The 15,022-nt window shown below is 46.5% G+C and overlaps 2 protein-coding genes across 2 annotated transcripts; both read left to right on the forward strand.

The window, feature by feature from the left end:
• Positions 1-186: 186 nt before the first annotated feature.
• On the forward strand, positions 187-7,832 carry helq (helicase, POLQ like; the record flags this gene model as incomplete). Its single annotated transcript, XM_083909826.1, has 18 exons — positions 187-381; positions 1,507-2,119; positions 2,223-2,401; positions 2,512-2,712; positions 2,791-2,863; positions 2,941-3,038; positions 3,133-3,231; positions 3,940-4,085; positions 4,169-4,408; positions 4,489-4,630; positions 5,117-5,221; positions 5,311-5,530; positions 5,937-6,094; positions 6,826-6,924; positions 7,025-7,198; positions 7,294-7,407; positions 7,487-7,621; positions 7,716-7,832. The coding sequence occupies 18 exons, from the start codon at positions 187-189 to the stop codon at positions 7,830-7,832; spliced, it is 3,108 nt and encodes a 1,035-aa protein (XP_083765952.1).
• Positions 7,833-9,087: 1,255 nt separating this feature from the next.
• On the forward strand, positions 9,088-14,649 carry hpse (heparanase; the record flags this gene model as incomplete). The annotated part of the gene is made up of 12 exons (XM_083909840.1): positions 9,088-9,314; positions 10,274-10,401; positions 10,478-10,606; positions 10,715-10,888; positions 10,985-11,156; positions 11,806-11,853; positions 11,954-12,047; positions 12,154-12,260; positions 12,497-12,611; positions 13,262-13,386; positions 13,465-13,614; positions 14,259-14,649. The coding sequence occupies 12 exons, from the start codon at positions 9,088-9,090 to the stop codon at positions 14,434-14,436; spliced, it is 1,647 nt and encodes a 548-aa protein (XP_083765966.1). The 3' UTR covers positions 14,437-14,649.
• Positions 14,650-15,022: the final 373 nt, after the last annotated feature.

Here is a 15,022-nt window from a genome sequence, read left to right on the forward strand (position 1 = left end):
ACAAACCGTAACGTTTATAGAGACACGATATGAAGCTAAAAGAAGGGAGCGGCTTCATTTGGTGTAGCCTTGACAACGTTTAGCCATGTTGCTAGCAGCTGTATCAACGTTGAGGAGTGTAAAAACAAGCCTCTCAGCTCCTATGGTGTACATGTAAAGCTAACACATGTAGCAGCCGAGACAGCGATGAATGCTGCTGCACCACGGGAACTCAAAATTAGACGAGTTTCATGCGGGAAGAGGCCAAGGGACGGACCACAAACACAGCTGACACCTGCCCGGAAGAAAAGAGGAGGAGGAGGAGGAGGAGAGGGCTGTCCACAGAGATGTCCCACAAACAGGAGGCTCAGCAGCGTCATGGCTCTAACTCAACCTGCTGAGGTGACACACACACACACACAGACACATTCTTGTACTTGCTGCATACTGAGGACGAGCATTTCCACTTTATAAATCAACACAATTACAAATATCTACTTCATGAATGACATCTACAAAGAACTACTGGTTGCAGTATCATAAAATGTCTGCAGGTGGAGCCCCAGAGCAAAAAGAGCTGGAAAACTTTTTCGATTAATTTTTTTTTTAATTTTTATTTTTGGTCCAAAATTTTACAAAAACGTCATACTATACTATGTCGACCAAAATGTTAAAAAAAATTTGACCAAAAGTTTTTGGTCCAAAATTTGAAAAGATCTTCGACAAAAATTTTTGGTCCAAAATTTGACAAACATGTCATACTATACTATGTCGTCCAAAATTTGAAAAAAAAAATTGACCCAAAATTTTTGGTCCAAAATTTGACAAAAACGTCATACTATACTATGTCGGCCAAAATTTGAAAAAATCTTTGACAAAAAATATTTGGTCCTAAATTTGACAAAAAACGTCATACTATACTGTGGTTAAAAATTTGAAAAAAAAAATTGACCCAAAATTTTTGGTCCAAAATTTGACAAAACGTCATACTATACTATGTCATCCAAAAGTTGAAAAACATTTTGAAAAAAATTTTGGTCCAAAATTTGACAAAAAAGTCATACTATACTATGTCGTCCCAATTTTATTTTTTATTTTTTGACAAATTGAGTATAGCATGTTATAGCGACCTAAGGAAGTGATTTCAATGAAAACAAAGTGAGGACCGGTCAAAATGTCCTCACAAATCACTTTGTTGGTTAAAAAACCTCACTGGTCCTCAGTATGTTGCAAGTACAAGAACACACACATACACACACACAAAAACAGCCAGTGACTATTTCAATAATCTGTTAATCTTGACACTTCCAGACCTAATGAAAGAAAAACAACAACCACAGAATAGTCCTTTACTTGATTTATCTGTAAAGTTGTTTCGTTCAATCCCAAAAATCTAGTAATGCTGGATTGTGTCACTTGACATTAGTCACAACAAGTGAGACAAACACAGTTCTATGTCCTCCAGTGTCACATTGGTGTGAGACAGTGAACTCACCATAACTGACAGCCCCCTGTGTTCTGTTGCAGTACTGCAGTGATGCTGAGGACTTGTTCGGGGACTACGACAGCCTCCTCGAGGACAGCTCTCTGCTGGCGAAGCTGGACGACGCAGAGCAATGCGAGAGGCAGCGTGACGTCGCGGATCATCAGGATCCTCAGACTTCCGAGAACGGCGTCCACGGGCGGTCCTGCGGAGACGTCCTCACCGACTCCATCTTGGACGTCCTCGCAGACGAGCCTGCCTTCGAGGACTTGCCGTCCAGTCAGATCCAGTTCGAGGAGCAGGTGGAGGTGGCGAAGAGGAGCAGGCTGCGGGGCGGCGACGCCACGTCCACGCCGGACAACAGAAAAGGGGACGGCGCGAGAGATGGACGCGAGGAGGACAAAACGAAGAGGCGGAGGAGTGTGGCCGATCAGCTGAAGAGGACGATGCTCTGCAACGCCGCGGCGCCGTCAAACGTCTCCTACGCCGCCGCTGCCGCCGCGTTAAAGGAAGCGGTGGTTTCTGAGGAGATCAGCGTCGCCATGCAGGCCATGGAGACGGTCTCCATGGAAACGACTGACCTGGGGCCTTTCTTTGGACTCCCCTCCAAAGTCAAAGACCTGATGCACAAGCTGAAAGGAATCAAGAGTTTATATGGTGACGCACTCGCTCTCTTACATGTTTGTTATTGATTCATCTTCAGTCTCTAGTTTCCTAGAGACGTACTGCAGAGTGTGATGGATATAATGTGTGTTTTCAGACTGGCAGGAGACGTGTCTGAACCTGGACTGTGTCCAGCAGAGGAAGAACCTCATCTACTCGCTGCCCACGAGCGGCGGGAAAACCCTGGTGGCCGAGATCCTGATCCTGCGAGAGCTGCTGTGCCGGAAGAAAGACTGTCTGTTCATCTTACCGTACATATCACTGGTGCAGGAGAAGGTCAGTGTCGCGTAATGTACGTGACAGTTTTGTGGGATTAGCAGGGGATCCAGGACGGATCCCTGTGGGACGCCTCCTGTTTTTTAAAAGAGCTGCTCGGTTTCTTCCAGGTGCGTGGCTTGGCGAGCTTGGGCCTGGAGCTGGACTTCATGGTGGAGGAGTACGCCGGCAGCAAGGGCAGGTTTCCTCCAGTGAAGCGGAAGAACAAGACGTCGCTGTACGTGGCCACGATAGAGAAAGCTCACAGCCTGGTGAACTCGCTGATCGAGAACGGTCGACTGGATCAGCTGGGTCTGGTGGTGGTTGACGAGGTACGTGAAAACACCACAGCTGTTTGAGTAAAAGAGAAGGTTTTTTTTTTAAAGGAAGCTGCTGTTGTTTTTCTTCAGCTTCACATGTTAGGCGACGGCAGTCGAGGAGCCGTCATTGAAATGACTCTGGCTAAACTTCTGTATGTGAACAGTAAGTGTCTCTGATTTAGTTCATTTTTAAAAAAAATCTTAAAATTAAAATAATAAACAAACTGTTTTCTTATCCAGGTCAGACTCAGATTATCGGAATGAGCGCAACACTGGGAAACATCGAAGACCTGCAGACGTTTTTAAAGGCAGAGAATTACACTAACGACTTCAGACCAGTGAGTCTAGTTTAGCTCCTCCCCCTTTCTGAATGACCTATATAAAACAAAAGCGTGTGTGATTGACAGGTTCCTCTGTCGTCCGTGATCTCAGGTCCAGCTCAAAGAATACGTCAAACTGAGGGACACCATCTACGAAGTGGACCCGATGGAAGAGGACTGTTTCAAGTTCTCGCGTCACCTCAACTTCAAGGTACGACGTGTTATGTTAGGCTACGCTACACGATGCTAACAGAGGCTACTTTACATCATGAGTTTGGGTTAAGCTCTAAAAAATAATCCAAATTTGAAGCCTCCAGAATCAGGATTTAGCTTCCTCCATGTTTTACAACTACAACTTTACATGCGTCGCCCGCGGCTAGCTACTATTGGACGATACCAGCTGTCAATCACACAGGTGACCACTCATGCGCCGTATTTAGTCGTCTTTTATTCTTTAATTGGGAAAATAATTCATAAAATTTACATTATGTTCTATTAAATTCGGGTTTAAACTAATGATTGAGATCATTAACCCCTCAACCAACGTACTTGCCCCCTAGTGGCTATTCAATATATTTTCTCCTCCCATTTAGAACCTGGAAGACTATTTTCATTGGTGGAATTTTAAGTGTTCAATAAGTCAGAAAGAGCCTTTTATATGTATATCAGGAGCTGGATCGGCTCTTTTTTGGACCACCATGTTTTTACAGCAGCCTACAAGGGACAAACGTATCATATTTTGAGTTTTTTATGCTAACAAAAGGCTACGCGGGTTGTTAAACCCACTTAAAAGGTGAGATGAGGCATATTAGGTGGCAAATTCACCAATAAATGCTGCTTAAAAACAGTTCTGACTCCATATTGTGAAGTAATAACATGCTGTGTGTGTTGTTGACTGCATTGGCCCCTCCCCCCTCAGTACTCCAGTGCGATGCAGAAGGTGGACCCCGACCACATCATCGCTCTGGTGACAGAAGTCATCCCCGCTCACTCTTGCCTCGTCTTCTGTCCCACCAAGAAAAACTGCGAGAACGTCGCCGCCATGATCTGCAAATACCTCAAAGAGTGAGCGAACCGGACGCGCCACGTCTCATTGGGTAGCTTTATTCATCAGCTAATGCTTTATTACGTACTGTCGTTCTGTGCAGCGAGTTTCTAAAGCACAGAGAGGCCGAGAAGTCCGTCCTCCTCCGCGAGCTGAGGGACAGCAGCGACGGCGCCGTGTGTCCCGTCCTGAAGAGGACGGTGCCGTACGGCCTGGCGTACCACCACAGCGGACTGACCACCGAGGAGAGGAAGCTGGTGGAGGAGGCGTACTCCAGCGGCGTCCTCTGCCTCCTCGCATGCACGTCCACCCTGGCTGCTGGGATCAACCTGCCGGCCCGCAGGTGAGCGTTAAAGGGCTACTTCAGGGTTGTCCACTGATGTCTCGAACCTGTCTCTGAAACCGTCTCGTGTCCACGGACAGAGTGATCCTGCGCTCGCCGTACATCGCCAGAGACTTCCTGAAGAGGAGTCAGTACAAGCAGATGGTGGGACGGGCCGGGCGAGCCGGGATCGACACGGTGGGCGAGAGCGTCCTCGTCCTGCAGGACAAAGACCGCGACATGGTGAGGACTAAAGGCCACAGTATACTTCTGCAACTAACGTAACCACAGAGACCCCTGGAGCCTTTGTAGTTCTCCGTCGCGGTGCCGGATACGCACCGCAATTTCCCGCCCGATCAGTAGGGGTCGCTACATAAGGGTGTTTCTGGCTACAGTGAGCAATGGCGTCCGAGAGAGAAAGACTGTTGTTGTTGTTGTTGTTGTTGCAGCAGAATAACATTGAAACAGTGGCCGTTTCTCACTTTTCTGTGTCCCGGAACACAGTTTTAAGATAATTTGAGGCCAGAAATTAGCCATTTAGAGTCTAAACATGTGGTTTGTGTATTAAGATATGACGTATTTATAGTTTGGCAGCGACGTAGAGCACTTTACGCAGGAGTATAAATTGGGCTTAGACAAAAAGTCACTCCAGACGTTTTTCTCCTGCTCTGTTCTTCACATGTAAACTGGAAACTCAGACTTCACGTCTTGAAATGCTTTGTGTTCCAGGCTAAAACGCTGGTGTGCGCTCCGATGGAGAACTGTTACAGCAACCTGATGCAAGAGGACGGAAAAGGAATCCTCAGTCTCATCCTGTCGCTCATCGGACTCAACGTAAATCCTTCTCCTTTCTACGTTATTAAGAACGTGAGTGACCTCTATTTAAACGCCTGTGTTTGTGTGTGTGCGTGCACTTCCTGCAGATCACCACCTCGGTGCGGCGAGTGGAGGACTTCCTGCGCGGCACGCTGCTGCACGTGCAGCAGGAGCGGCTGTGCGCGGGCGGGCGGAGCCTGTGGGACGCCGTGCGCCACTGCGTCGACCTGCTGCGCGAGAAGGAGCTCGTCACCGTGACGACGTCGCAGCACCAGGACGAGGATCAAGAGCTGCAGGTCACCAAGCTCGGGAGAGCGACGTTTAAAGGTAAATAATAACATCGATGATGATGATGATGTCACAGGTTTGTAGGAGCAACAAATGTACCCCCTTTTTTTTAAAGGGACAGTTCAGTATATTGTGTTATCTAACTGTATTTGTAAAGGAGGTTTCTCTCATCAGACTTCCTGGTTAAATAAAGGTGTGTGATACTTATTCAGTCCTTGTACACCTGGGAAAACAAGACTGCAACCACTTAACAAAAGGCTTGTGTAATAAAGTCTACATCAGCTTGATCTTTATCTCTCTGATCAACAAACAGGAAGTGATTATTTTCACATTCCTTGTGCTTCAGTGTTGTTGTTTTTCCTGTTTCGTGGCGTTTTTCACCGCCGTCACCTTTTGTAAAATCCCAGCTCTCTGTGACCTCCCCGCGGTCTTCTCTCGCCCTCAGGCTCCGTGGACCTGACCTTCAGTGACCTCCTGTACAAAGACCTGTCCCTGGGCCTCGAGGGTCTGCTGCTCAACAGCTACCTGCACCTGGTCTACCTGGTGACGCCGTACGACATGATCGCTCAGTGCAAGCCAGACTGGATGATTTACTTCAGACAGGTGAGCAGCAGCAGTCTCTGCCGTCTCGATTCAATCCAACTTTATTTATAAAGCCCTGTAAGAACAACAACAGCTGAAACAAAGTGCTGAAACAGACCTAATAGACCTAAAACACTGTAGAAAATATGAAAACAACACAAATAAACAGGTCGTATAATAGCATGTTTTCATGTTTTCAATTTATGCTCAAAATAATTGAATATTTTGAAGTTTTTTGGACTGTAGAAGGACACTGAATGATGCTCAACATGCTCCACCACAATTTTTTTCTATTTCAGCACCAGTTTTAACAACATGAAATGTGTTCACACTGATGTCTGATGCTATTTTTGAGCTCAGGAGTCTCGCTTATTTTTCCACACGTGACGTGTCGTCATACAGAGATCTGTTGATAATGATGTTGACATTCTAACATAATGATTTTACCTGAAACTGACACCTCTCACTGTTGTTTAGTTTGTTTAGCAGCTTTCCAGATTCCCTCTCTCTGTGTGTTGGGTGTTTTAATTGTGTGTGCAAATGATAATAATTGGGGGCAGTTGGGGATTTGGTGCCTTGCTCATGGGCACCCCAGCCCTTGACCTGTCCTGGTGACCCTGCAGTTTACGAGCCCAGTTCCCTTCCACTTGCCCCACGGGCTGCCCTTGTGTACCGGGACAAGGACGTTGGTCCAATTACCTCTGCGTGGACATGGTCCCCGATGAGTCACTGAGTCCTTGTCCTCTCGACAGTTCACGCTGCTGTCGGCCGCCGAGCAGAAGATGTCGGCCGCCGTCGGCGTCCCGGAGAGTTTCGTGGCGAGGAAAGCGGCAGGACAGACGGTGAAGAACGTAAGAGCTTTGCTTTGTTTTTCTCCCTGATGTGAAGCAGCAGCTCCTGTGTTGTTTTTCCACACTCTTGTTGTTGTTCGTTTGTTTGTTTGTGCGTCAGAGCGCTAACACGGCGGTGGTGCAGCGGATGTACCTGGCTCTGGTGCTGTTTTCTCTGCTGAGGGAAACCAACGTGTGGAGCGTGGCCGACAGGTTCCAGCTGAGCCGAGGCTTCGTCCAGACGCTGCTCAGCTCCTCGTCCGCCTTCTGCTCCTGTGTGCTGCACTTCACCGAGGTAACGCCGTCACCGACGCCTGACGACGACGAAAACAACAACAGAGCGTCTGCTGTTTAACGTTTACACGTCGTACTTTATTACTCTTTTATCAGGAGCTGGAGGAGTTTTGGCCGTTCAAAGCTCTGCTAACGGAGCTCACGCGAAGACTGAGTTACTGCGTGAAGACGGAGCTTATCCCTCTGATGGAGGTGGTTGGGGTCATGGAGGTCAGCGACCGTGACGCTCATCTTTCCTGACACACTCTTTGATTCTTATTTATTTAAGTTTTTGTTTGTTTTTTTCCAGTCCAGAGCGAAGCAGCTGTTTAACGGCGGCTACAAGACGCTGACTCACCTGGCAAACGCTGACCCTGCAGTTTTGTCTAAGACGATAGAAAACCTGAACAAGAAACAAGCTAATCAGATTGTAGCATCGGCTAAAGTGAGTGTTGTCGTCGCCTCTCTGGTGCTGAAGTTCATGAAGATGATTTTAAATGTTTTAACACGTGCACAGATGACATGTCTCTTTGTTCCAGATGCTTCTCAATGAGAAGGCGGCGGCTCTTCAGGAGGAAGTGGACGAGCTGCTGACCACGCCCACAGATCTACCTACAGATCTACCTACAGATCTACCTACAGATCAACACGTCTGACTATATTTATTACACACAACTTTACTCTGTTACTGTTTTTATTCTTTATTATTTCTTTTTTTTTCATTTTTGGAATACATATCATATCACATTAAAATAATATAGAACAACAAGCTCTGGAAGTGCGTTATTGATGATATTGACAACTGCAGTTGGACTTCTACTACAGGTGAGTGAGCAGAGGGGGTGTGGCCACAATAAGAAGGGAGGAGCTATGCATCACTGAACTTAGATTGCACTGTTTTTGCAATTACCAACAAAAGATAAAGAGGACTTTTATTCGGAAATGCACAAAAAACACGCAGTTGTCCGTTAGCCGTAGCTGTAGGCAGAGAGATAAAATACCATTGAGTAAAAAGTGAGGATATAAGCTAGCTAGCCCCAATGACCTGCTTTCTACAAGCTGGCTGTTAGCTGTTTTTTAATTTATTTATTTATATTAACCTTTATTTATACAAGTAAAATCTCATTTGAGACCCACGGTCTCATTTTAAAGTTTGTTATTGTTTGGGTAAAAAACAGGGAATATGCTAACTAGCTAGCCACAATGTGATCTTTATCAGGATGAGATTAGCTTGCTGGTTAGCCAACCTAGCTGTAATGCTATCTTTAGCCACCAAATAACTTGTGCTATTCTGTGGATATGCGAACACACTAAAAGGAATAGTGACACCGTGTGTGTGTCGGGTAACCATTGTGCCCTTTGTGTTCCAGAATGAACCTCATTCACTATTTGTTTAGGAAGTTTTTGCTTCAAAGTTCAAAATGTCCACTCTTAATGTTTTTGTTCAGGTCGCCGTAGCAACGCGGCAGGGCAAGATGGCGGCTTCCGTTAAGCAGCAAGGACCTTGAATAAAGCACATACAAAACTTTAAAGTGATAAACTTTTACAAACACAAGTAAATAGTATATAAAATGTGTGTCAATGAACTCTCATAAATGTTACAACTTAGACCTTTAACCTGTTTAAACACAGAGGTAAGTGGAATAGATTCAGTTTCCTCCTTCAGTTAGGGGGAGGGGTGTGGTCTAAGCGTGGCCACGCCCCTCACATCGCTGTTGCAGCCCTGAGTCTCCGCCCACACTCTGACGTCACTCATACACATGTTTTTAATACAGAGGTTCACATCAGACTCTGTTCCGGTGTGCACGCGCCTACCCCTGCGGCTCAAACTAGAGGAAATAGAAGTGAATAATTTAATAATTTAGTGATTTAATGATGTTTCTTTAGACAGAGAAGAAGTTTATTTCAGTCATGGAGCTCGTCCCGCTGCTGCTCTGCCTCCTCTCTCCTCTCTGTGACGGAGTCCACGGACGACTCATCACGGACAACAACCGGACCACCGTGTCCGGCTCTCTGCCTCCGTCCGTGGGCGTGGACGTGGATTTATCCGCGGTCATCCACCGCGTGGACCCAAGGTTTCTGTCCGTCACCATCGACGCCAGTTTGGCTTCAGAGGAGAAGTTCATGTCCCTGCTGGGGTCAGTACTCACCCTGTGTGTGTGTGTGTGTGTGTGTGTGCGTGCGTGAGACGTTCACGGACCACAAAACCTGTTTGTTTACTTTAATTTCCTGTAATTTAATCACATCCGTTTGAATGTTTTTATGTCAGAAAACAGGAAACATCGCATTTTACCGTATGAAAGACATACATTAGTCACTTAAGGAGATACATTTTTGTCTTATGTTTTCATTTTTTTTGACAAAATGAATGAAAACGTTATCTGGTTTTCTGAATGATAGAAATTGAAATATTAATTTTGAGAATTATTTTTTTTCAGTTGAATTTTTGATTTGTTTAGTTTGTTTGTTTTTCTTTATTCCAAATGTTTAATGATGATCTGCCAGGTCATTCATCCAGTGATTCAGATTCAGTCAAATATGTTCACGTATGACATAAAAGAAAAAGTCAAAATGTCAAAAATCAGATATTTTTTTCGGTCTTTTTATTTCTAAAGACCAAATGTTAAAATAGTTTCACTCTAATTAAAAAAAAAAAGGGAAAAAAAAGATAGATTTTGTAGCATTGGTGCAAATTCGCCAAAAACGCCAAATAGTGAACGTTCAATCCAAGATGGCGGCTTGCCTGTTCGTTTTAGAGCATAGGTTTTACTTGACTTTTTGACCGTCCTGACCTAATGAACGCGTGTACCAAGTTTCGTGCACGTACGTTAAAGTTGATGTTCTGGCCAATCTCTTTTGTGGGGCGGAGCACTAATTTGCCCCTCCTACTTCCAATTTTGCACGCTTTTTCACCGAACCTTTTAAATATGTACATTTTCACCATGATTGATGCGGTCGCGAAAAGAGATTTGGGGTATGGGAAAGGCCTCAAAAATGCGATTCATTTGCACATTTAAACACTTAACATTTCATTATTTTTGTTAAAACAAACTATTTTTCACTAATATTTAGTGTTTTTTGTTGTTTTTGTGTCCAGATCTCCAAAGTTACGGACATTGACTAAAGCTCTGACTCCAGCTTTTCTAAGGTTCGGTGGAACCAGACAGGACTTTATGGTGTTCACGCCTCAGAGGCCTCGTCAGTCAAACGCCGCCTTCACCGCAGGTAACAACGACTCAGCAACAAATAAAATCTATTATTATATATTATAAATAATATATATTTCCTGTGCTGTCATTAGATGAGTCATGTGACAAACTGGAGCTGCCCTCCTGGTTGGAGGAGAAGCTGAAGAGGGAGTGGCCTGAGCAGCAGATGGCGCTGATGAGAGAGGACGTGCAGAAGAAATACAGACGGGTCAAGTTCACAGGTGTGTGTGTGTGTGTGTGTGGTAACACGGATGAGGTAAAACAGAGCTGCTCTCCGACTGTGCGACCTCTCACTCTGACCCGTCCTCCTCCTCCTCCCGTCACATCAGAGTACACGGTGGACGTGCTGCACGCCTTCGCCAGCTGCTCCGGCCTGGATCTGATCTTCGGGCTGAACGCGCTGCTCAGAACCGCTGAGAACGCGTGGAACAGCAGCAACGCTCGCTCCCTGCTGCAGTACTGCGAGTCCAAACACTATCAGATGTCCTGGGAGCTGGGAAACGGTTCGTCGCGCACACACGTCCTCCCAACTTTTATCTGAAAGTGGGTCAGTAGATATTTGGGTCGTCACATGATCGTGTGTTTTTCTTTGTCCAAAGAACCAAACAGCTTCGAGAAGAAGGCCGGGATCCGCGTGGACGGAGTCCAGCTCGGACAAGACTTCGCCAAACTCAGAGAGATCATGGCGCGGTCGAAACTCTACCGCGACGCCGCGCTGTACGGGCCGGACGTGGGCCAACCGCGAGACCACAGGATCGACATCCTGCAGGGGTGAGAGGTGTAATCTGTTAGAGACGAGAGGAAACGCTGAGCTCTGTCCTCTTAACTGAGTTACTGAGGCTCATGTGACTTCACTTTAACTGGTGATTTGGGACATTCTGACTCTGATGCTGAATCACTGAGGGAAGTATGTTAAAGGGACTTTTTTTTTTAGGACTTTTAAAGTGGCATCAGTGTGTTACTGTATATGCTGTAACTTTAGTCTGTGATATCTTAATTAATTTATGTCTTTATCTCGCTGTTAGACAACATTTACCGACGAAAAAACTGAAGTTTGTGTCACTTTTTTTTATTTCGCACCAAACTCCATAGAGAAAATCAGCGTTTTTAGCTCACGGGAACACAGGAGCTGCTGGTCGACTGCTGCCTCTTGTGGTCACTTTGTGTCACTGAGGTAAATAAGAACAACACATTTCAAACACAGAATTCACAGAATAACAAATGTGAACGTAGTGAAGGAGGTGGTCGAGTGGGTTGACGACACTTGTGTGCTGTGATGTTAAATCGCAGGTTTCCTCTATGGTGTTTGGTGTGAGAAAGAGAGCAGTTTACAGCGTGACACAACAGCCACTTCCTGTCACCTGTATCTATGTTTAAGTAGCTCATACTGTGCCTTTAAGTGTCCACTGTCCTGCCGCAGGTTCCTGCAGAGCGGAGGCACGGCCGTCGACGCCTGCACCTGGCACCAGTGAGTTCACCTGTTTGTGTACGATATCGCGTCACGTGACTCAGAGTGACTCAGTCACAACCCGCGACGTCGTCCACGTCGTCTCCTTTTCCCTTCGCAGTTACTACGTGAACGGCAGAGACACGTCTCTGGAGGACTTCATCGACCCTCAGATCCTGGACTCGCTGGCCCTGAAGACCAACGAGGTGCTGCAGGTAAAGACGGGGACGTACGGACGCCTCGGCGTGTGTGTGTGTGTGACGTGTAGACGTTAATCTGTCTGTGTGTGTGTGTGTGTGTGTGTGTGTGTGTGGTGGTCAGAGAGTCCAGCAGACGTCTCCAGGGAAGGCGGTCTGGCTCGGTGAGACCAGCTCGGCGTACGGAGGAGGAGCTCCCGGACTGTCGGACGCGTTCGTCGCGGGGTTTATGTGAGTTTACGCAAAAAAAGGGGCCTTAGCCCCGCCCCCTTCATCTTCTGTGTTATTATTATCTCATTTTCTAATTTCCGCTTTTATTTTGATGGGTTGATTGCACTTCCTGTGGACCTGTAAACTTTGACCTTTTCATAATAACAGGTTCAACGCAGGAGGAGGTGAGTACACTTTAGCTCCTGGTCACATGACTAACAACACATTTGTGTGTGTGTGTGTGTGTGTGTGTGTAGGTGGCTGGATAAACTGGGCCTGAGCGCCACGCTCGGCGTGGACGTGGTGATGCGGCAGGTGCTCGTCGGCTCCGGGAGCTACCACCTGGTGGACGAAAACCTGGACCCGCTTCCTGTACGTCGACGACATCGCCGTCTTCTTCGCTAACTATTTTTAACGTTAACGCGTTTCAGCGGTAACCGCTGTGTGTGTGTGTGTGTGTGCGCGCCCGTGCTAACAAAAAAAGTACAGTATTTCATATGACCATTCTTCTACGTCCACGGTTCTCAAACTGTGGTACGTGTACCACTGGTGGTACATTGGAGAGAAGAGTGCGTAGATAATAAGATAATAAATAGAGTGAGGAGGAAGAGGAGGATGATGAGAAATAGAGCTGAAACCATGAATGAAACCAACCAAACTGGTGTGCATCATGGTGTGTGTGTGTGTGTGTGTGTGTGTGTGTGTGTGTGTGTGTGTGTGTGTGTGTGTGTGTGTGTGTGTGTGTGTGTGTGTGTGTGTGTGTGTGTGTGTGTGTGTGTGCGTGTGCGTGTGCGTGTGTGTGAACAGGAAGCAGATTTTCTCCTCTGTGGTTTGCTGAGGTTTCACAATCAAAAATAGAGAGACGTCAGAGCACGGATTTCTTTGAAGGAATTGAAACTTAAAGGACGAGTTAGCAGCTTTTCGGCCACAGAAGCAGGAAGTGACTGAGTGTGTCATCCTTTACAAACGTCTAATTTTAGCGTTTTCCAAACGTCTATCGTTGTATATGTCTCCTCCTGCAGGATTACTGGCTCTCCGTTCTCTACAAGCGACTCGTCGGGCCGGAGGTTCTGAAAATCTCGGCGCGGTCGAACTCCGGGCGGAGTCGTAGAGCGAGGCTGTACCTGCACTGCTCCAACACAAACAGGTGCCGCACCTTTTAACGCGTCACGTTCTCGTCTTTTCCTTTCCCGCTCTGACCTCACGCCCCCGCTCGTCTCTGCAGCTACAGCCGCGGCGCCGTCACACTCATGGCTCTGAACCTGAGCAAGAAGACGACCGCGGTCGCGGTGCCAGCGGTCGTCTCCTCCAGCACAGTGGACGCCTTTGTGCTGCAGTCTGAGCGGCCGGGGGAGGAGGAGGGACTCTACTCCAGGTGCCTCCTTCAATGGAACCGTTTTTCTCTGCGCTGGTCACGAGGGAAAATCACGCTGTTTAACTTAGAACCTTAAAGGGATAGTTCAGGTGTTTTCACCTTAAATACACCATAAAAACAAAGTCTGAGTCGCTGCTATTAACCATTTACTCGCTGCACCAAAGTCCATTGAGAAAATCAGTGATTTAACATCACAGCAGACAGAATTTGTTAATATACTTATTTGCGGCATACTGAGGACCGGTGAGGGTTTTTAACCAACAAAGTGAGGTCATTTTTACAAAGTGAGGACATTTTGGCCTGTACTTGAAATCACTTCCTTAGGTTGTAAACATGCTTTTAACAGAGGTCCTCAATGGTACAAAAACCTGTTTTCCAGCCCTGGTGTTTCACACACTTTTTTGCTCTAGGGCTCCACCTGCAGACATTTTATGGTACTGCACCCAGTAGTTCTTTATAGATGTCGTTCATGAAGTAGATATTTGTAATTGTGTTGATTTATGAAGTGGTAAATGCTGGTCCTCACTTTGTCAGCACTTTTACCCGGTCCTCAGTATGCAGCAAGTACAAGAATGAATGTGTGTGTGTGTGTGTGTGTGTGTGTATATCTGGACAATAACTGGTCTGTCTGTCTGGTTCCTCAGGTCCGTGACTCTGAACGGAGTCGTGCTGAAGATGACGGACGATGAAACGCTTCCCGATCTCGCAGCCAATCGTCTTCCTCCCTCCGCTCACCTGAAGCTTCCCGCCTTCTCTCTGGCCTTCTTCGTCTTCACGGACGCTCAGGCTGCGGCCTGTCTTGACTCCGCCCCCCTCAGATGACCTCACGACCTCGGAGATGTTCATCACTGGACTAAAACACTGGTACTCGAGTAAAATGGTTTGACGTTTTACTATAAAAGACACTTTTTCTAAGTCTGTTCTACACAGACATTAACCATGTTAGCTAGTATGTTTGTTTTAAGTTTAACACTGTAAAAATATGCTGTACATCAAATGTTTACAGGTGTGTCATGTGACATCTCTCATCTTAGGAGTGAATCTGGAGTTACTCAGGACACAGGGTTAGCTGTTAGCTCAGGGGGCCTGGGCGCAGAGTTAGCTGTTAGCTTAGATAGCAGGGTTAGCTTATGTTCACAGTCACGTGTGAGCCCCAGAAAGCAGTTAGCTGTTAGCTCAGGGTGTAGGCAGTCTTAAGTTAACCATTAGCTCGGCTTGAAGAGCTTGTAGCTCAGTGTGACGTGTCAGCAGGTGGCGTAAGAAAGCAAAGTTGATCAGTTAGCTGTTAAATCAGAGGGCATATACAGCTCTAAGCTCAGAGTTAGTCGTTAGCTCAGAGAACAGAAGTTAGTTGTTAACTCAGGGGCATGGGTGTTAGCTTAGATAGCAGTATTGACTCAGGACACGG

Source organism: Microchirus variegatus (assembly GCF_963457635.1).
Source record: "Microchirus variegatus genome assembly, chromosome: 1".
NCBI lineage: Eukaryota > Metazoa > Chordata > Actinopteri > Pleuronectiformes > Soleidae > Microchirus > Microchirus variegatus.